The following is a 21,200-nucleotide window of genomic DNA, read 5'->3' on the forward strand; positions in this document are numbered from 1 at the left end:
TAAATCATGAAAGTCTAATTTCAAATATTTTGAGTACAATTGGCCCTTGTTTCTCTATTCAATTTTGTCGAAAGAGGGAGACATTGAGATAGTCTTAATCGAATATATCAAGGAATTTGTTCAAGCTGATCATTAGTGTAATCAATTTCATAATTTATATATATATGACACATGTTAATATCTTGTTCAAATATTGAATGTTAACAACTTTTAAATCTTTTTTTTCATTAATATCCTCGAAAATCTATCATATTTTATCGCTTAATAATAAAAAATAATCCGTATCATTAGCATTTGCATAGATAATTGAGTGTTGATTTTGTAACTCAACCTGATAAGGTAACTCAGTGATGTGGCAGGTGCAATAATTGTAGATTTTTTCCCTCGAAATACGTAATTGCACATGTTTTATGGGAATGTGAAGTTGTGTATCCCGAGGGAAAAATCTACGATTCTTGTAGGGTACATGCTAGTTGAGTTTTTGAGGTACCTTATCAGGTTGAGTTACATTAAATAATTCTTAAGTATTTATAATAATTATATCTCAATGAAAGAGAAGAAGACCCAGAAAAACATGAACGGAGATAGTGAAAAATATATGAACTCACTCCCAACAACGAAAGACTTTGCTTTGGACAAATTAGATATCTTTGAGATAAACCTTTATTGTTATAATATTTATACAAAATACCATTGTTTTGCTACTAAAAGGAAAAAAAATGGTACATATATGTAAACTTTTTAGGATATCTAAAGAGAAAAAATATGATTTTGAAGGAAGTACCATAAGTGTGAAATGGCAAAATAAATTCTTTAAGAAGTGAAAACTTTTTGGTAAAAATAACTTACTTGAGTAATCAATCAAAGGTGGATCTTAGAAAATTCTTCATCCTAATAAAAAGTACTTGTTTTGAAAGGAAATTTTCATTGTTTTGGAATCAGGGTCCAAGGGTATCTAGATATTCTAATCAATTTGCTTACTAATCATTAATTAGTAGCCAATGTTCCAATTTTTTAATGTGGGCATCGAGTGTGTTTTGTCGCTTGTAGTATACAATACCATTAAGATGATGAAAGTTGGGAATGAGACCTACAAGCTACCTATAAAAGTATGATTAGGAAAACCTTACTGACTGATTCTTTTCCTACCTTTTTTATAACTATCTTTTAGAAGAAAAAAAAATGGCAATTTGTTCCCCTACTAATAAACTATTGGGATATTTATGAAAAAGTTATCAACTTTTGATAAATTTACGATTTCGACTCGCTGTTCATTTTAATTACCAAAACGTGGACCACAACAAATTCAGAGGTTTTTAAAGTGACTATTTCATAAGTTTAAAGTGACTATTTGGAATTAGTCACTTTTAAAAACATCGAATTTGTTATTGTTCTATTTTTTTTTTATAATGAAAACGTGATCATTCACTTTTAGGTAATTAAAATGAACAACTAGCTAGAATCATAAATAACCCATTTTCAACTTTTGAAATGGTGATTCGTCGTAAACTATTTTTCTCTTTTTATAGTTTAATACGTTATTGGTGTTGGATGTATTAAGTGTGCCACATCATCTAATTTTAAAAGAACTCTATCATAATTCTAGAGAGAGTCTATTGTCACACCAACTTTTGCTAACACCACCTCAATTCATATGTATATCATCAAAGAATTATGCACATCCTGGAGTGGCATTAGCAAATGTTGATGTGACGATAAAAACTTTATAATTGTAATAGTGTTTGATGCCTTCGTGTTGTAATTATACTTAAGCCCGTTTGGAAAGAGAGAGATGGGGGGGTGAAACTTGGCAATTTTCAAACATTGTTATATCCGTGAGTATTGGTATGATCCAACTTTTCATGACTCATTTTTAAGGATTCAGAAAAAATGCATGATACCTTGCTCCAGAGGCCAATATAAGAAATCAAACGATGATTATGATGATCTATCATGATTCCAAAACATTATTATTTGATTGTATTTGGATATACTGATATAAACTTGAACCCAATTTATGTTAAACATCTTATTCTCCGAATAATAAATAAAACATTCATGATAATCTGAGCTCTTTTTTCATATGCTCCCTTCACATAATCGTAGATCCATTGCTTTGGGATACACAAGTACATATATTTATGATTTTTTACGGTTTTGCGAACGGAGCTTATCACAACTCTAAATAAAAACATAACTAGTGGGCCATGGATTTGCACCACTTAATCTTGGTGGGTCACAAAGCCTATTAAAGGATATACACTATTCAATTCAAGCAATCTAAACCGACAAATTACCAAGTTATCTCCAACTCCAAGGTGAATTTTGCAACCAAAAATTGGAGTTGTAATTAACTATTATGGTTAATTTTCAAAAGTTGAACTTCAAAAGTCTAATTCTCATAAGTACATCTCCATGAACCAATAGACCCTTAAGTTTTTAACTTATTCCTTGACAAGGACTACATTAATGGCATGAACGTCAATCACACTTAAAAATCTCATTAGGCGAAGTCTAGCTTCACTCTCAAGTACTAGAGCTAATTTAAAACCTAAGTCGAGCCGATCGTATATTTTCTTATGTACAGGAATCGCATTTACTTTCTTTTTCTCTGACTACTAAGATGTTTCAGTTTGCCAGGTTGTGCTGTGCCTACCCATGGATTCAACAACAGTTGAAACCTTTGACAAAGTCTAATTCTCAAGTCCAAGCTTGAGGGGTCCAAAATACAAATTAGACATATATATTTTTTTACTTATCGTAAGTATTTCCATCGTGGCAAGACTAATCCCACAACCGCATGCACTGCTCCCTCGAAAAGTCTTATATACAATTAGTTGAGTCAAGGATTAACTAGCCCTTGGAAGTGGCCCCAAGAAATTCATAGCTTCATGAGGTTTCGAACACTTTACCTAGCCTTCCTAAGGAGCTTATCAAGGTTCGGCATGCCACTAGGCCAACCCTTTGGAGTTAAATCAAGCCTATATACTACAGAAGTAATAATCTACCATACTCTTTGAGGATCGGGTGTTTTTTTTTTTTTTCTTTTTAGTGAGAAAATAATTATAATAAAAAAAAAAAAAACACTTCATTAATAATCGTTAACATATCAAATGGTTTTCACACAGAAATAAAATGTCCTCATTTGAACATGCATGGAAAATTTTGGTTATTAAAAATAATTAATAAAAATTTGGGAAAATCATTTTTCCGATAAAAGTGTATTGAAAAAGTTTATCGATTATTATGAAAAAAATCTTATTTCCTAGCAAAAACAATTTCTTAAAAAACATTTCATTCTATTTCTTATGTGGGCCAAATGATTGCTTATGCCTAAAGATTGCACCAACTCAAATAGTAACCATTTGAACTTCTTTTTTTTTTTTAAATGACAGTAACAACTTTTCACCAGCATCTTTAATCATCGTTTCTATGTTGAGATCGATGAATGATCTTCAAGATTTGCGTTGTACACGAATCTTTAGGAAATATTTGGTAGTAAAAGTGGGATGATAAAAAGACGATGCAACCAATATTAAACTTTTATCTGAAACTTTCACCAAATCATTTTTATTGTTTCAAGAGAATGTGATAGATATAATGATTTTGGTCCATTTGATTGACTTGGATTTGAAGAATGAGATATCCCATGAGAGTGACATTAACTATTTTTTCATGTGATGATTCACATATACAATTATTCCATTTGACCTAACATTAGATTTGATGGATATTTATGATTTTCTTGGTGAAATACATGTAAAATGATTTTTCTCTTTAGAAATATTCATAGTTAATCATAAGAGTCGTGATTTTCTGACGTCCCCTCTAACATACGCTCCCTGACATGGCATGGGGTAGAATCATAGATCTTTTCATCGGGATACACAATTGCACATCCCCATAAATGTGTACAGTTGTGTATCCCGATGAAAAAAAGATTTATGGTTCTAGCACATGCCACAGTAGATGGCATATGTGAGCGTATGTCGGAGGGGGGGCATCAGAAAATCATTACTCTAATTATAAAGTGAGAATTTGGTTCAACCATCAAATCAATTGACCTGTAGTTTTTTGTGAATCGTTTAAGAAGCAAATGTCATTTCTTCGCATACAAATCCTAAAATTTAGGGCAAATAAAATTAAAAACATTTGTTGCCTCCTCTCGATGTGACAAAAGAATCGTGGGAGAGAAGGGTTAGAGTTGTTGATGATGAACTTGAGAAAGAAATAAGAGGGCTAGAATGGATTAGGGTTCATTTGAGGAGAAAAAGAAAGAAGATATAATTTGTTAAAACAAGGCCTCATACCCCTTGCCAAACACGAGAATGTTGTAGGACTCTTTAACAATAGCAACATAGTGATTATGTTTATTTTCTCTTGCAAGACGGATCAAAGTATGTTGTAAACGAGTTAGAAACAAACGAAGAGAAATTAAAGATAGATATAAATACAAATAGAGACGTACTATTCTGACTCGAATATTTTCACTCGATTGACGTGGTAAGTGCACAGAACCATAGATCTTTTTCTCTGGGATACATAAGGAAAAAGATCTACGATTCTGTTCACTTGCCACATCGACCGTCAAATTATCAATAGTCCTCATTTGACCTTATATGGGGTATCAGAGATAAAATGAGAAGGGTTCTACTGTATTATTTTGGTAAATATTTAGTAAATAATGAGGGTATTTAAGTCATCTACTGTATTATTTTGGTAAATATTTAGTAAATAATGAGGGTATTTAAGTCAACAACAAAATATGATGATTAAATATGTAGAATGGGATTGTTGAATCTGATGTGAGGTTGAGAGGGATACAGCTAAACACTCTTGAGGTGAGCAAACCAAGGGTCAAGTCAATGTTGTTAATAGATTAACCACAAATAGATTAAGTTTTAAAGTGAAGAGGGTGCCATCCAACTCAGCTGCCAACCTCTCCTCTCTTATCCTTTCATGTACTTATAATATGCTATTAATTTATATATTCTTCTTAGCTAAAGGTATATTTCTCTTATTAAATAATGGATGATCCGTCAATCTTTTTAATGAGATTGGGTTGCATCGACCACTCATCCATATGGACTTGTCCATTGTGGTACCCAATGGTACCCAAAAATATAATTTAGAGTCTTGTAGATATTTTCAAGAGCTCTTAAAAGATATATATATATATATATATTACCATTTAAGTTATTCTTAAATCTAATTTAAAACAAGACTCATGGACTTGAGGGAGAGAGGCTTGACGTGCCATTTGAGCTAATGCAAAGCTCTCTAGGTTAAAAAAAAAAAAAGTCATGCTGGAATGACCTCAATATTGTACCTCGTATTGCACATCCTGTCGAGTAAAAAAAAATATATATATATATGCTTTCTACAAACTTTCATGTCGAGATGTGCAATCTGAGATACAATCTTGAGATCACTTCATATTATTTATAAAAAAAAATATTGAATGATAGAAAAAATATAATCATCTTGAAGTGACCTCAACCTTGTACTTGATATCGCACTTTGTTGATGTGGAAGTGTGTAGAAACTATGAATACTTTCACACGAATCTCGATGAAATACATCTATGATTCCTATACACTTTCATATCTGAAAAATTTGATATGAGGTACAATGTTGAGGTCACTTCAACATTATTCAGAAGAATATTGAACGACGTAAAATGATATATTCTTATTTTATTTTACCCCGTTGGTTTAAATGATTCATCAACCCTTTAGGTTTATGATTTAATTTGAATTAAAATTATTTATATTTTTGCTTCATCAAAAACTTTGAAAATAGGTGGTTGTTGAATTAATAAATAAAAAATGAGTCAATCAACCATGAAAATATCTTTTTTATATTTCAAGTAGCCCAATCTCTCTCTCTCTCTCTCTCTCTCTCTCTCACACACACACACTAAATATGTCTCAAACACACATTAAATATCAAAACTCTTATTTTATCTTATGTCCTTTTGGCCCATACATAAATGAATTTGCCGCCATCCTTTAACCTACCTACTCGTAAAGAGATAAACCTCATTTAATTTTAATTATTGGACTCAAGCATTCACGCTATATATTTTTATAAATGCACCCATTTGTTGATTTTAGTGGAATTTATATTTTCATTAATATTTTCTTTTTCAAAGTAAAAATAAATAATGTTTCGTACAATATTTCTAGAAAAATACTTTATAAAGAATAGAAGATTTGTTTGGTTGGATTCAATTTATTTGAGATGGGAAGATGTTATCGGATAGCCTAGGAAAAATGACTAATCCATAAGAATTATATTTTTCAACCATTTTAATGGTATGTTTGACGTCATAATTTCTTTTAGTAAATATTTAAAAATTAATTTATAATATATGAAGTGATCCCCTCTTTCAAAAGTAAAATTGACTTTCATTACATGTGATTGGTTGGTGCTACATATATTTATACAAATTATAATAACTATTATTTATATCACATTAAGATTATTTTTATAAATAAATTATGAGATATTCTTTAAAATTTTAAATACATAATCTATCTTTTTAAACTGTTGTATTATTTAATATAATATAAGGATAGCTAATGAGCGTTGGATGTAGTGGCCAGTGCATCCCTCCAAAAAACGAGAGGTCTTGAATTCAAACCCCCCTAACTAAGCCACTCATAAGATCTGCTCATAAAAAAATATATAATATATAATAATAATATAAGAATAAATTTAAAATAATAATAATATTTAGGTTTCTATGAACAATAACAACAATAGAATAAATCTTATCTCAAAGATTTGATGTTAACTAAACTCTCACCAAAGATAATTTGACAATAATACTTGCCAATTTTTTATCTTATTATTATGAGTAGTGATTTTCTGACTTCTCCACAAGACATATTCAAAATACTCTCCTGATGTGGCATGTGCTAAACCCATTGAAATTTTTTCCTTGGAATACACAACTGCACATATTTATGGGGATGTGTACATGTGAATCTCGAGGCATAAATCTATGGTTTTGGCATGTGGCATGTCAGGAGAGTATTTTGAGTATGACATGTGGGGGAGTCATCAGATTATTCCGACTCGATTATAGTAGTAAAGATTTACATCAACAATAATCATTTTTCTCCCATCACAATTTTTAAAGAAATAGTAAAAGAATAATGTTGAAGTAACTTGAGCCAGTACTTTACATCACACTTCTTGACATGAAAGTGTATAAGAATCACATACGTTTCATCAAGATATGAGTGAAAAAGCATCCATGGTTCTGATACACTTTCACATTGGGATGTGCGATATGAGGTGCATGGGTACCCATCAGATAGAACTTAATGGTTTCGATTCCTATCTAATAATAATTGAGATGAAGTGATTACCCGATTAATTGATTTCTAGTCAGAATTCTAGTAAATGGACATTGGTAGATTACATATATTTGGTAAACATAACCACATAACTACTATAACTACAAAAACAAATATGATTTTAGTGGATCTTGACACATCTTAATAAACTACTATTCACTAAATCATATTTGCTTTGTAGCATAGTTTCACAACTCATTTGAGATTGAGATGTATCGTCCAAGTCGTCTCGATTTAGGCATGGACAAGAAGGATAAGTCAAATTTTCAAACGAGATATTATACCTCACATTCATTTTTCATTTTTTTTTAAATGAGACGTCTCAAATGTATCGAAAAACTTATCTGAGACGACTCAATATCTGACATGGACGAGACTCAAAACTGAATTTTAAAACCATGTTTTATAGTTATAGTAGTTATGTTAACCAAATGTATATAACCAACCAGTAACTATTTAATAGAATGCTCACCGGAGATCGATTAATCTGGGAATCACTTCATCTTAATTGTTATCTCTGTCAGTTTAGTTTCATATTAGACCTAGTTCTAATTAGGGGTGCAATTTGGTTCGGTTTGATGTCAAATTGGAATCGAACCAACATAGGTTGGTTCCACTAAATAAGAACTAGAACCAAACCAAATTCCATTTGAATCAAACCAACTCAAACCGAACTAAAGTCGATTTGATTCGATTTGGTTCTATGGATTGTCAATATTCTATAAATTGTAAGTAATATTTTTTAATGAAAAAATAAATATATAATAAACATAAAATTTTATACAATAATCACTAATCTTTCCACAAAAAGTCATTAATTTATTCATAAAAATCACTAATATATGTCCTTAATTCTTAAAATAATTCATAATAATTATTATATACATATATATTTATTTTTTGCGTAGGTATTCGATTCTCAGTGTAGTTCGATTGTATACAAGCTTAATCCAATAATCGAATCAAATTGATCGATTTTCTATTTTCATAACTTGGAATCAAACTGCAATTTATTCCAAACTGAACCAAATCACCCCAAAGCTATCGATTTAGCTTGGTTTGCACCCCTAGTCCCAATAGGTTCGAATAAAAAGGAAGGGAGACCATACTTAAGGTCTATAAGAGCTCAGACAAAGACATGTTACTTTTTCTCCTCTCCATTTTAAGCGGGAAGAGACCTTATATTGCCTGAAAGCTAACGTGCGCCGATATTAGCAGCAGTTCATCTCATCTCGTCATGGATCTCTGAAACAAGCAAAATAGCCAAAATTCAGGAAACTATGGATCGAATCCTGAAAGCTGCAAGAACTTCAGGTTCTCTTAACCTCTCGAATCGGTCACTCAGGTGAGAGTCCGTTTGGTCCAAATTCTCCTAAAAAACTATCCATCTATCGTTATTGTAGTTTATCGTATTTATTCCAGAGATCTATGAATTTGGAATTCTGTTAAGAAGATTTTTCTGCTCAGATCGCCATTTTTGCTTTAAACATTTCTTTATTCTAAATGGCGATCCAAAGAAGTTTTAAATCTAGGATCCATCTGAAAATGAACAGATCAATGGTTTCACTCATTAAGTTTCTTTAATGGAATTCCAATTTATGAGAAGTTTGATTTGGATTTATGGCTCAGATCTGTTGACTTGCATCTACTGTTTCCTTGCTTTGTGAATAAAGTTTTTTTATTTATTTAAATTTTCTCTATGTGCAAGTCAAGAAAAAAAAAACGATTTTTTTTTATGATTTGATTTAGCTATTTCAGTTGAAGTAGTTAGGACTGTTTTAATTCACAATTAGTGTCATGGGAAGGATCGCTTGCAGGTAGCCGAGGTCAATCATGGAAATTTCCAATGCAAGAGATAACGCAAAATTTTACAGAAATCAATTAAGTTGATTTTTCAAATTGAGAGTGAATGTTAGTTGCTTACAAAGTGGTGATTTTATACATGGAAAACAGTTTTGTGAAGCTAAATGCCTGAACCGCCACTGTTTTATGCAAGAAATAATGCTGTCGGGTTGAAACTTGCTAATTTCCATTATGGGGAGATTTTAAGGAAGCGAAACGTGTGGTCCCATTGAGTTCTCCTGTGAATTTTATATGTTCATGGCGCAATTAATCAAGATGCATAATCATTACAATATACGGATCTTGGGATCACGCCATAATTGAATCTCACCAAAATATAACTTTGTGTTACCTTACATCGATGTTGCAATAATGATTAACCTACTTTTCTAATCATTGACAAACACAATCCATAACGATCCATGAAGAATACTAAAGTGATGGAGATATATTTATAGATGGAGGGAGAAGGCCAAGAGTTACAAGGCTATTATACTGCTTGACCCATGAAGGAAGTTAATAAAAATTAAACTTTTACATTTCCCTAATTTTATTTGAGCTAGGATTCTTTTTTTTTTTTCTTCTTTTTCTTTGATAGGTAAAGGGTTAGTAGTTGGCAATGTGAGTTAGGATTCTTTATTAAATAATAGAAGAAGTAAATAAATCAAAATAGGAAACATGTGGGTCACACTTAAGAGTGGAATATTCTAACATATCCACCTCAGTGACCATGCTCTCATAAAACTCTGTTGCTTCCGAGATGAGTTATGGAGTGCCCCTTTTATACATTGCAATATATCAGATGGAAGCATGATACGACATTTTTGGATTTTTTTCTTATTGCCATTTCTTATTTTGTTTCAGGGAAGTGCCCAAGGAAGTTTATGGAAATTCGGATACACTTGGGGATGGTGAAAAATGGTGGGAGGTACTCTTCTTACTTTGTCACTTCGTTTCATCTATGACAAGCTTCATTAAAGTAAGCATATATCTCATCCTATAAGTTGAATATGATGAAAAGGGTTTCTCATATTTGCAGACTGTGGAGCTACAAAAGCTGATTTTAGCTCATAATAACATTGAAGTATTGAAAGAAGATTTAAAAAATTTATCTTTGTTATCTGTCTTGAATATCAGTCACAACAAGCTTTCTCACCTTCCAGCCGCTATAGGAGAGTAAGTGATCCGAGTCCCCTTGGCCACGGTTTTGCATGTAACTACCTTTCGTTCCTTTGGTGTCTTTTGTTGATATCTGACAATTTTTTACCAATTTGGCAGGCTTCACATGTTGAAAGCGCTAGATGTGTCATTTAACTCAATTGTCAGTATTCCCGAAGAGATTGGATCTGCATCTTCTCTTGTCAAGTAGGTTATTCTTTTCTTCACCCCCCACCCACCTCATGTTTGTGGCTTTGGAAGTGTTTGAAAGCTGCCAATTCATTAACCATCTTAAATGTATTTAGTCATCTAACATATAAGAATTGCCAACAACTTCAGTGTGCTAAAATATCTCCTAGTTGTTTCCTTCTTGTTACGCACACTCGATCACTAATGTTATGCATCAATCTCAAACAAATTCAAGGGACTTGAGATACGATAACAAAGAATAGAATCAAATTTAGGTTACACTGACATCTAACTAGTCCAAAATACATTGTAGAGATGGTCAAATATTATGAAATTAATGGTTACCCCACATAATATATGGTTATCACTGAGTAGCGATTCTTGATTCTACATACTAAAGAAAAAAAAAAGATGTTTTTCTGGTGCACTGTCACATACCTTTGATTTTTCTCTATCACAAGGTATGGTATCTGCGTAGGAATAAATGCCTGATAAAGAGTTGGTTAGGGTGATGTCCTGTGCTTCCATACAATATGCATATTGCAAATATCTGTTTGTAGTGTATAGAAGCCAACTGCTTGAGAAAAAATTGTATCCCTTAGTAGCTGTACAGCCTGTACTATCTGAAGCACACCTTGCAGAAGAAATAAGAACCTTTATGCATGGACATGTTTATACTTGTGTGTAAGCATGCGTAGTTCTGTACTTTTGCAAGGGTGAACTTAATAGTATGGTGACCGTAATTCTTTAGGTTTAGGAGACTTTAACATGCATGTAAGAACTTATAAAAAAAATGTGTATTAATAGTAATATGAATAATATTTTTCTTTATTATTTCCATGCTGGGTGCCTGGGTTTACCGCTGAATGTCCGTGTAACAACATCAGAGTTGGATTTGCTTGCCCTTGTGTTTGACATTGTTCAATTTTTTATCGAGATGGTTCCAGGTTCGACTGCTCAAACAACCTACTTAAAGAACTTCCAGACTCTCTTGGAAGATGCTTAGATTTGTCAGAACTTAAGGTGATGCTGTACTTTGAATCATTATCATATTTACTAGCTCAGAAGTGGGTCTTACTCTTACCAACCTGAATCCATCTACACTTGGTATACATACATATGCATAGTATGGATATTGAATTTTTGAAGGCTGTTTTCAAAGGCTTGAATCTGATCTAGGCATATAGTAATAATAAAAAGAAATCTGACTTCTGCTGGTATGTGTTTTAATATGAACGTACTACAAATTTACATGAATGAATTTTTAAAAACTTGCTTTTGAAGAAAATCTTTGCTAGATATACATCCAAAAGAAAATATTGGTTCACTAGGCACATATATGGAGGATGGTGATCCACCATTCAACAAGTTAACCCTACGAGATTTCCAGTTCAAGCAGTGATTTGATTGGATGATTGTCATCACCTGACTGTGGACTATTTTTCTGGACCATTTCTGGCTGTATGGCAGAAAATTGGACTCTTGTAATTATTCAATTGGGTGTCTTTGGTCTAAATCTCCAAGGTGAAACCCATTGAATGGTTGGTCCTACACTAACCCCTTGCATGTGTGTTGAAGCCTACAGTGGTTAGTACATCATCTTCATGACTTTCCACTTAATGTAAACATCCATTTAAAAGTTTTGAAATGTCAAAAAATTATCATAGCTCCTCCCCTCCTCTCAATTCTCCACTCAGCACTCAGAAGGAAACTATTGATTATGCATCATTTTAGCATATCACATGGTCTGAGATGTTTTTATACTTGCTCTTCAGGCATCCAACAATTACATAACCAGATTGCCAGAAGATATGGTGAACTGTGCAAAATTGATGAAACTGGATGTGGAGGTGGTTACCAACTTTCAAAAATTCTAAGTCTTGGTGGAGTGGTTTTTTATTCTGCTTTCCCCTTTCAAATAATAACTGTTTTTTCTGTGTGTTAAATTGTTTAACATGTCTTCAGCTTATGTCAGGGAAACAAGTTAACTATGTTATGCACGAATAATCTTGTGTCATGGACCATGCTTACAGAACTCAATGCTTGTGAGTATGCTTAAGGATGCTATTAATCTGTTAATCTTTTTTTTAGAGATCATGAAATTATTTTTTGTTCTCTTTACAGCAAAAAACTTGCTTGACAGTATCCCAGAGAATATTGGAATCCTTTCACGACTTATTCGGCTTGATTTCCATCAGAACAGTGAGTGACTCTTCCCACTCTCTAGTGACTTAATACATATCCCTTTGAATGTCCTTTGAGTTCCTTGTTTTGTTACCTCTGCATCTTCTACCGATGTGACATGTGTGCATCTTGAATTGTGCAGAAATTTCCTCCATCCCATCATCAATCATGGGCTGCTGTTCTCTCAAGGAGTTCTATATGGGGTCATTTTTCATCCTTTCTTGCTTGCCATATCTGTAGACTAGTGCATTTTGGCACCATACAGTTTTTCTATTGTGGTTTTGCTAACTATATTTCATTTTTGACTTCCAATTTCAGAAACAATATGCTGTCTTCATTACCTTCAGAGATGGGGGCACTTTTGAACTTAGGAACATTGGATCTTCACTCGAATCAGGTGGTTACAAGTTTTCTTTGTTCTTATTTACTTAACGATTCACAACTTGATTTAATTCAAATATCTTACTATATTCATCGCATTTGTTCCCTTTGATGAATGTCCAAAATAACCACTCTATCTCATTGAGTTCCTATGAGGTATTGTAAGGGAGATGCTAACTTGGCATTTTACAACCTTTGTACTGTTCCACTTAGTATGGTGGTAAGTGATGTTTTCTAAGGCATGGGAGGCTTGCCCCAAGACGAGGTTCTCAAGAAAGGGCCTTGAGATTTTAAGGAAACTCTTTTTCCTTCAATGGCTTATGCTTTATTCACAGTGGCATTGAAAAAAGCTTATGCGTTACGGGAAATGTACGCCTTTTGTTGCTTTTGATGTAGGTGTACACCTTATGGGGATGTATTGTTTGCCTTTAATCCTTTTTCTCTGTTTTTGTATTGCCATTAGATAACAATCCTTGCAATTTATAAACTTATACTTCTTATAACATTTAATTTACATAAAGGTCCTCTATTATATGTATTGCTTTTTTTTTTCTTTTGTCTATAATATCTCCATTTGCAACTCCAACAATCTGTGGCTCTTTTTCTTCTACTATTTTGTTTGTTGCACTCTAAGTGTTACTTTTTAGTTTGAGCAATTGACTTAGAAAGATAGTAGTATGAAATTATGGATGCGGTTTACTTTTAATTTGATTTTAATGACTTTGAAATTTAGATGTGGAATTTTGAATATTAAACTTTGCAATGTGATAATTGCGCATTATCATAGTATATTCTTCCACTTATTTTTTAGCTAGTCCAGGCTCTCTCTTTTTTAATTTTTTGGTGTTCTATTTGTCCGTGTAAAAATGCTTGCTTGTGAAGCTTATGCTTCAAGGCTTTGGCTTGTGAAATATCCCTCCTGATTCCTAAGCGCCACAAAATCTGGTAGCAACATGTTCATGGGGGACATGAATAAAGAGTCAAGGTCTGTGGAGATAAGCCTGCGTTAATTTGAGAGTTGAGTTCGTTTCTTTCATATCTTTGGCTTGGAGAGGGTGCATTTAGTAGGTCTTCTTTAGTCTTTGGAATTTGTCACCTCTTTGATTTTCCCCTCTTCCCTTTCATTTCCAATAAATTTTAATCAGCGGTAAATTAACAAGAGGCACCCTACTGTCAAACATCACAAAATCAACACTACTGATTAGGCGCATATGATGGAAAGTTCAGAAAAGCAATAACTCTGTCCATAATCTATTTTAGGTGCACACCGCTTCTCATGTGTCACTTGTACTTTCCAACATATAAATCTCATTTTTTCCTAAAAAAAGTAAAATGTTGGAACTCTTGTTGTGTTTTATCTTTCATCTCTTTTAAGTCTTTTGATTTTTTAACTTACTGGAGGCCATGATCTGGCAAAGGAACCTCTAAATTTTAGTGTAGCTGCTGATGGTTTAAAATACATGCAGTTGAAGGAATATCCTGCCGAGGCATGCAAATTGCGTCTCTCAGTCCTAGATTTGTCGAATAACTCATTGTCTGGTCTTCCTCCAGAGATCGGTAAGTTTGGCTGATGTTGGCTGGAAATAGGGTTACTGTTTTGTTGTAATTGAGTTTATTTATTTTTTATTTTTTAACTTCATGAGAAATACATAAATGGAGTGGGAGCATGGGAGAAGCCCTCTTCCTTGAATGCCACACCATCCAAAGGGTACCCACCTAGGTTATCATCTAGGTGAATTATGTATCCTATTGTTTGACCCTAACATCCATTTTTTTAAAATTCTATTGGACAGTTTAAAAAAAATATTGCTAGTATTCCTGGAAAAGAAAAGAACATAAGGATATTACAGTTGCTATCATCTGATTGGGTTGATGACCCATATCTCCTTGGGTGGGACCCATTGAGTGGATGGTCCGAACTTATGCACCTCTTCTGTGAGGGCTGCATAAATTGGGACCATTTTTTTGTTTTTGTTTCCCATCCTCCCATTCTTAGGCAATTGTAGCTCTTACTTTTTCCTAGTTGAGAATTGAACTAGAAGATCCTGAAAATCAATCTGGAAAGGGAAATGATCGATATTTGAGTGATAAGATGAATGTAGCTAATTCTGATACTCAACCTTGTAGTAGTCCACTTCATATTGATCAAAGCACGGTGAATCAATACAAGCTTGGGTATCAGGCAAGTTAATAGCTTCTATAGACAGGCTATTTTCCCTTTGATTACTTCATGCATTTATTTGGAGGAAAGCTTGTAGGTGTAATTGTTGCTTACTCATATAGAAGATTACCTTTCTCTGCAATACAACTTGGTGAATCTAGTCACAGTAATCATGTTCATCAGCTACATTTGATTCAGTTTGGTGAAATTTTAAATAATTGATTCTATACTACATTAATCATGTTGTAGGCATGATGACGACTCTCAGAAAGCTATTGCTCAGTGGAAATCCTTTACGAACTCTTCGAAGGTTTGAAGTGATGCTTAGTCATTTACTTGGTTCAATGATAGAACAGTGTACCTAACTGAAGTTTATTATCAGCTCATTGGTATCCGGACCTACACCAGCTTTAATGAAGTATCTAAGAAGTAGACTCTCTGCTGATGAAGGCAAAGACCTCTCACTTTTGACTTTGTGGAATTTATACGCTTTTAAGATATCAAGTATCTGAAGCTTCAGTTTTTTTCCACTGTGCTTAGTTGTGATTATTGTGAATAGTGTTCCTTGCTTTCAATTGTGAATCACAATACTAGTTGTTCATGTTTATAAATATTATAATAGCAATTATTTAGTAATACAAGTAAAGTTTCTCTTGTAGAGTCTGGATCTGGTACTACTACCGTGAAAGAAGATCAAATTTCCATGGCAGCTCGATCATCTCTCCATTCCAAGGTCTATTTTTAACTTCATATTTCATGGCAACATTGTTTTGGGGAAATCTGAATTCTCCCTTGGGTAGACCATAAATACAGTCTACCACTAGCATGATATTTACATTTAAGCGGTTGGAATCCCACCATTTGGCGAGTCTCATGTAAGAGTTCTATAAAGATCAGAAATTGAACTGTTGAGTATAGTGTATTCACCTTATTTTTTCAAGAATTCTTCAAACATATTTCTTGATGGTCTAATAGAGTGCATTAGGTGGATGTTACAATTATTCAATCAGGTTGCTTGTCAGTGTTGGAGTTGGGGGTTTCCTAACTAGGGTTTGTGAAAGGTGGGTCCAATCCCCTTGCATGGGCTTCTGACATGCAATTATGCTGGTTATGGGCCCTTTGTATGGTCTACCCTATTGGGAGCATTTTTCTTGGATTGCTTAGGTTTATATATATATATGAATTCTTTAACCTTCTGTATGTTCATCCTCTCAGGAAATTTCTTTAAGCGGGTTGGGTTTGAGCACTGTCCCACCTGCAGTATGGGAATCAGGTGAAATTGTGAAAGTTGATCTCTCTAGAAATTCAATTCAAGAGCTACCAAATGAGCTTTCATCGTGCGCTTCCCTCCAGGTATTATAGTTCTTGATTAACCAGACTAACAGGGAACTACCCATTATTTTAATGCATTGCACTTGGCAGGATTTACCAACCTTGCTACTTGAAGTGTATCAAGTTGGGTTCACTTGGCTGAGCTCTAGATTAATCAAGGGCTTTTTGAAAGTTGATTAGTAAATTTATTTTTCAAGTTTGAGGATGATTTTTTATTTCATTCAATGTGTTGAAATATGCAGACTTTGATTTTGTCCGGGAACAAGATAAAAAATTGGCCCGGTTTGGTTTTGCGATCACTTCCAAATCTTTTGTGTTTGAAGCTGGACAATAATCCCCTTACACAGGTAAATTGCATGTGATAGCATATTTTTTCTGCTGCTGTCTAAATTAAAATATTCACTATTCATCGAGACAACTTAATAGAACTTGGAATCTAAAAACACTTGGAAAATTTTGCCATAAACTCTTTTAGAAAAGCCGGAAACTATTTGTAGAAAACAAGGCTGTCACATCAAGTCTATTTCTCATTGTTCAATTTTTAAATATGTTAATTTGTACCTTCATATTTGTGTCCTGTGTTTTTCCCTTAGAGTCTCTTTGCGTATTTGTATTCCCAGATTCCATCAGATGGCTTTGCAGCTCTGTCAAAACTCCAAATACTGGATTTGAGTGGTAACTTTTCTCCATTACCAGAACCTCCTTCACTCTCTTCAATGCCGCAGTTGCAAGAGCTTTACTTGAGGTATGAGCCAATCTGGTATCATTATTTTCTGTTAAGTTACCCTATTTCTGTGTACTTCATTTTAAATCTTTTTAACTCTTCAGACGAACGCAACTACGTGAATTTCCTTCAGAATTACTGAGCTTACAGCATCTGCGGATTCTCGATTTGAGCCAAAATTCCATTCTATCAATACCAGAGGTAACTGTATTCTTGATTGATAGACATGTTTTTGATGTTCAAAACGAGGTTAACCAAAAAAAAACTTGATCAAGTCAATTTTGATTTGGCCAGGGGAACTGGTACCGAGTCTCGAGTACAGTTCAAAACAAAATCCACTTAGTAGCAATCAACTCGGCCGATTTTGTAAAATCATGAAGATTTTCATGGACTAAGTCACTCACCAAGACTGATTTCTTATTCATATATGAGGTTTTGAATATAATTTTGTGATGAGCTCAGCTACGTGTAGTACATGTGCACTTACTGTGCTCGTCAATTTGGACCAACAAATTAATGGGCAACCACCTTGATTGTATGCTATCCAAGCATTATAATTGGATTAACAGAAAACATGGCTTTAGACAGAATTGAATGATGGAAGCAAGATTTGTTCAGCCAAACCCTAATTTTTTGGTATAAGGCTGAGATGATAATGATGATAGGACCAATATTTGTGCTGCCTGCCCTACAGGCCACTTACCTATATTGGTAATAACATCATCCTTAGCTATCAAAAAGCTATGGAATGGAAATTTATTCTATCGACTTGATTTTGAGGTCATGTGGTTGGAATATATATGTAACATGCTTGCATCTAAGAACTGATGGGGGCATAATGTTGTAACAATCCCACATGTTCTCTCTAATATTTCCTGTAGAGTATAACTGCTGATAACTACATTTCAATGCCAAATTTTTCTGTGCATTTTTCACTATTAGCTGCTGAAACTTGTATTCTGATCAATGACACGCAGGAACTCAGGAATCTTACTTCTCTTACTGAGCTTGACCTGTCGGACAACAACATTGCTGCACTTCCCCCTGAATTGGTCAGTATACAAAGCCCGGCTTCTTATATGTTTATTTCAATTTTGAGGATATTAAAATGCTGAGGTGGCATTCGAACATATAATGTTGCATGAAAATTCCTTTACCTGTATTCAATTCCTTTCTATGGTGCCTCAGTTTTTCTCAATGATTATAATTGTGGTTTACTGGAATCCATCCGATCTGTCAAAGTAGACTGCTTTGTGTTATTCTAAGGCAGAATGTTTGCTTCTTGACCAGGGTTTACTGGAATCAAGCCTGCAGGCCTTGAGACTTGATGGGAACCCATTAAGAAGGTATTCCTTAAACTTTTCACTTTTACATTATTTGTTCCAATTAAGAACCTTGGTTTGGTTTGATGATGTCTGTAGTTAATCGGTTTTTAAAAATGTCGGTTTGAGGCAGAAAGGTTCTCCAGTCTAGAGTTTGACATAGCTGAATCATTTCCATGGTCACGGATTTGAAATTGTAATTGGAATTCTATTTAAAAGGAACCAATTTGTTTGGGCTGGTCTCTAAGTCGATTGGCTAGTCAATTCTTTCAACTTATGGGATATCTAAAATAAAATTAATAATTTAAGAACCCTACGTCATAACAGAAATAATTCATTGATTTTAACATTTTTGCAGCATCCGACGGACTATTTTGGATCGAGGAACTAAAGCTGTTTTGAATTATTTGAAGGAAAAAATTCCAGAGCAGTAGTTTAGTCTCAGTCACCACTATTTTATTCTATCCTTCTTCCTTCTTTTAAATTGCTTAAGTTTATTGTGATCTGTATGTGTTGGTTGAAGAGATAAGCCAGAAGAGTTTATGGTTGCGATGGCAGAAATTGTTACAATACTTGTTTGAAGGCTTGATTTGATATACCATGTATGAAACTGGAATAAATTTTTGTTCTTAAACTCCAATACGTTTTATTTTAATTATATGAAACAAAGGAAGAATATATTAGAAAATTGTAATCCCACGACCCTAGAATCAAGTTGGTAAGTTTCCTATGGACATTATAAACTTATATATATATATATATATATATATATACACACACATGGACTACCGGTGGGAGCTTATCGTCCAAACCCTCAATGGACATTGACAGCCTTTAAAACCAATTATTTATCATAATTGTTCTAAAAATAGTTTCTTATTTTACCTTTAAGAATGCACAAAATAATGGTTTGAATGGGATTTTTGCGAATATTTCAAAAATCGTTTACGAATGCCCTTCATTGTACTCTCAAATTTAAAATGTGTTGTCTTTTTATTATTTAATTAATTTTTAGAAATTTAAAATTTTGTGCTCTAAAATATTTTAAGAACGTAGTAGATGATTTAACTGAAAATTAGTAAAATGGGTTGGATCAAGGTCGAATCTTTGCTCAGTTTTGTTACAGCCATTTGTGTGTAGTAAAGAATTCTACAAATGGAAAATGCTGGAGTGACTGTGGAGGACACTGCACTTGACTAAGCTGACGTGGAGGTGTGTGCGGAATCATGGATGTTTTTCCTCGAGTTTAAGTATGAATAATGATTTTCTAATGCCCCTTTCTGAGATATGCTCTCATCATAGAATTGTAGATTATTTACCTTGGGATACATAAAATCATAAATCTTTTTCTTGTGTATCTCGAGAGAAATGATCTATGATTTGTGAGGGAGGGGGGCATATCTTAAAGGGGGTTGGCAAATTATCACGACTCTTTAAGTATATATAATTCTGTGCACTCTATGTCAACTCAGTGTCAAAAGCAGTGTCCTTTGCAATCACTCCAACACACTAACTGGTTTTTTACAAATACACATGCTCTTGTTTTACTTCCACAACAATCATTCTTTCAATCTTAATTTATTTATTTATATTTTCTTCTATTTAGGATGCAAAGAGAATTTCTACAAAGGTCATCTACCTTAAAAATAATGATTAAGAAATTTTTTTTTTTTTTAAGTTCAACGTTATCGGCAAAATTTTATCCAAAAGATTTTAAGGTGGCTAGTGAAGCATTTTCCTCTATGTCAAAACGTATATAAAGCTAAGTCTTCTATTATTGACCTTCTTCCATCCTTACCAAAAGGAAAGCATGGAAGAACTTTTTTAAGAAGAAAACAACCACCCACCACCTTCCTCCATGCTACAATCTATAATAAATTAATAAAGGTTTGACAATCACTTTGTTTTGATTCTATATAAGTTTTAAATAAAAAATTAAACTGAATTAATCGATTCTACTTTCATCAAATCAAATCCAAAACCATTGATTTGGTTCAATTGTCGATTTGAGCCAGATCAAACACCAAGGGGTTGGCCTACTAACAAGTCGAGTCTTGATGAGCTTCTCAGAAAGGGTAAGTCAAGTGTTCCAAATCTTATAAAGTTATGAATTTCTTTGGGCCATCGTCTAGGATCCGATTGACCCTTTACTCAATCAATTGCACGTAAAACTTTTTGAGGGGCCGGTGCGTGTGACCGTAGAATTAGTCGGTGACTGGTGGCCCACCATTAATGGGTTTATTAATTTATTTCATAAAAAAAGAGTCAACGCGTTTACGTTGACTACAGTTTTTCTAAGTCGGCTAAGAGTTGAGAGTGATTAGAGGTGCCCAAATGTACGTACTTCATATTGGAAGGGGCCCACATGCCTTTTTCGGAGGAAAACGTATCCAGTTTTTGATACAGACGTGTCTAACTCTAAAGTAGGAACGCTCGTCCACTTGACAGTACACTAGAAAAACTTTTGATTTATTGGGCTGGGTAACTGAAATGTGGGCCCACGGCCTACCGCTCTCTTATTATACATGTCCCTCTACTTT

The 21,200-nt window shown here is 33.6% G+C and overlaps 1 protein-coding gene across 1 annotated transcript; it reads left to right on the forward strand.

Moving 5' to 3' along the window:
- Window positions 1-8,493: 8,493 nt before the first annotated feature.
- Window positions 8,494-19,354, forward strand: LOC147392235 (Leucine-rich repeat (LRR) family protein). Its single transcript, XM_086459493.1, has 21 exons — window positions 8,494-8,712; window positions 10,074-10,137; window positions 10,249-10,385; window positions 10,488-10,574; window positions 11,504-11,579; window positions 12,332-12,406; window positions 12,532-12,601; window positions 12,681-12,758; window positions 12,883-12,943; window positions 13,059-13,137; window positions 14,588-14,678; window positions 15,532-15,592; window positions 15,665-15,732; window positions 15,942-16,015; window positions 16,498-16,635; window positions 16,857-16,961; window positions 17,235-17,359; window positions 17,443-17,539; window positions 18,316-18,390; window positions 18,629-18,684; window positions 19,019-19,354. Exons 1-21 carry the CDS (start codon window positions 8,648-8,650, stop codon window positions 19,092-19,094), a joined length of 1,758 nt encoding a protein of 585 aa, XP_086315619.1. The 5' UTR covers window positions 8,494-8,647; the 3' UTR covers window positions 19,095-19,354.
- The last annotated feature ends 1,846 nt before the right edge of the window (window positions 19,355-21,200 follow it).

Source organism: Akebia trifoliata, chromosome 11 (genome assembly GCF_017979445.1).
Source record: "Akebia trifoliata isolate Shusen 1 chromosome 11, ASM1797944v1, whole genome shotgun sequence".
Lineage (NCBI taxonomy): Eukaryota > Viridiplantae > Streptophyta > Magnoliopsida > Ranunculales > Lardizabalaceae > Akebia > Akebia trifoliata.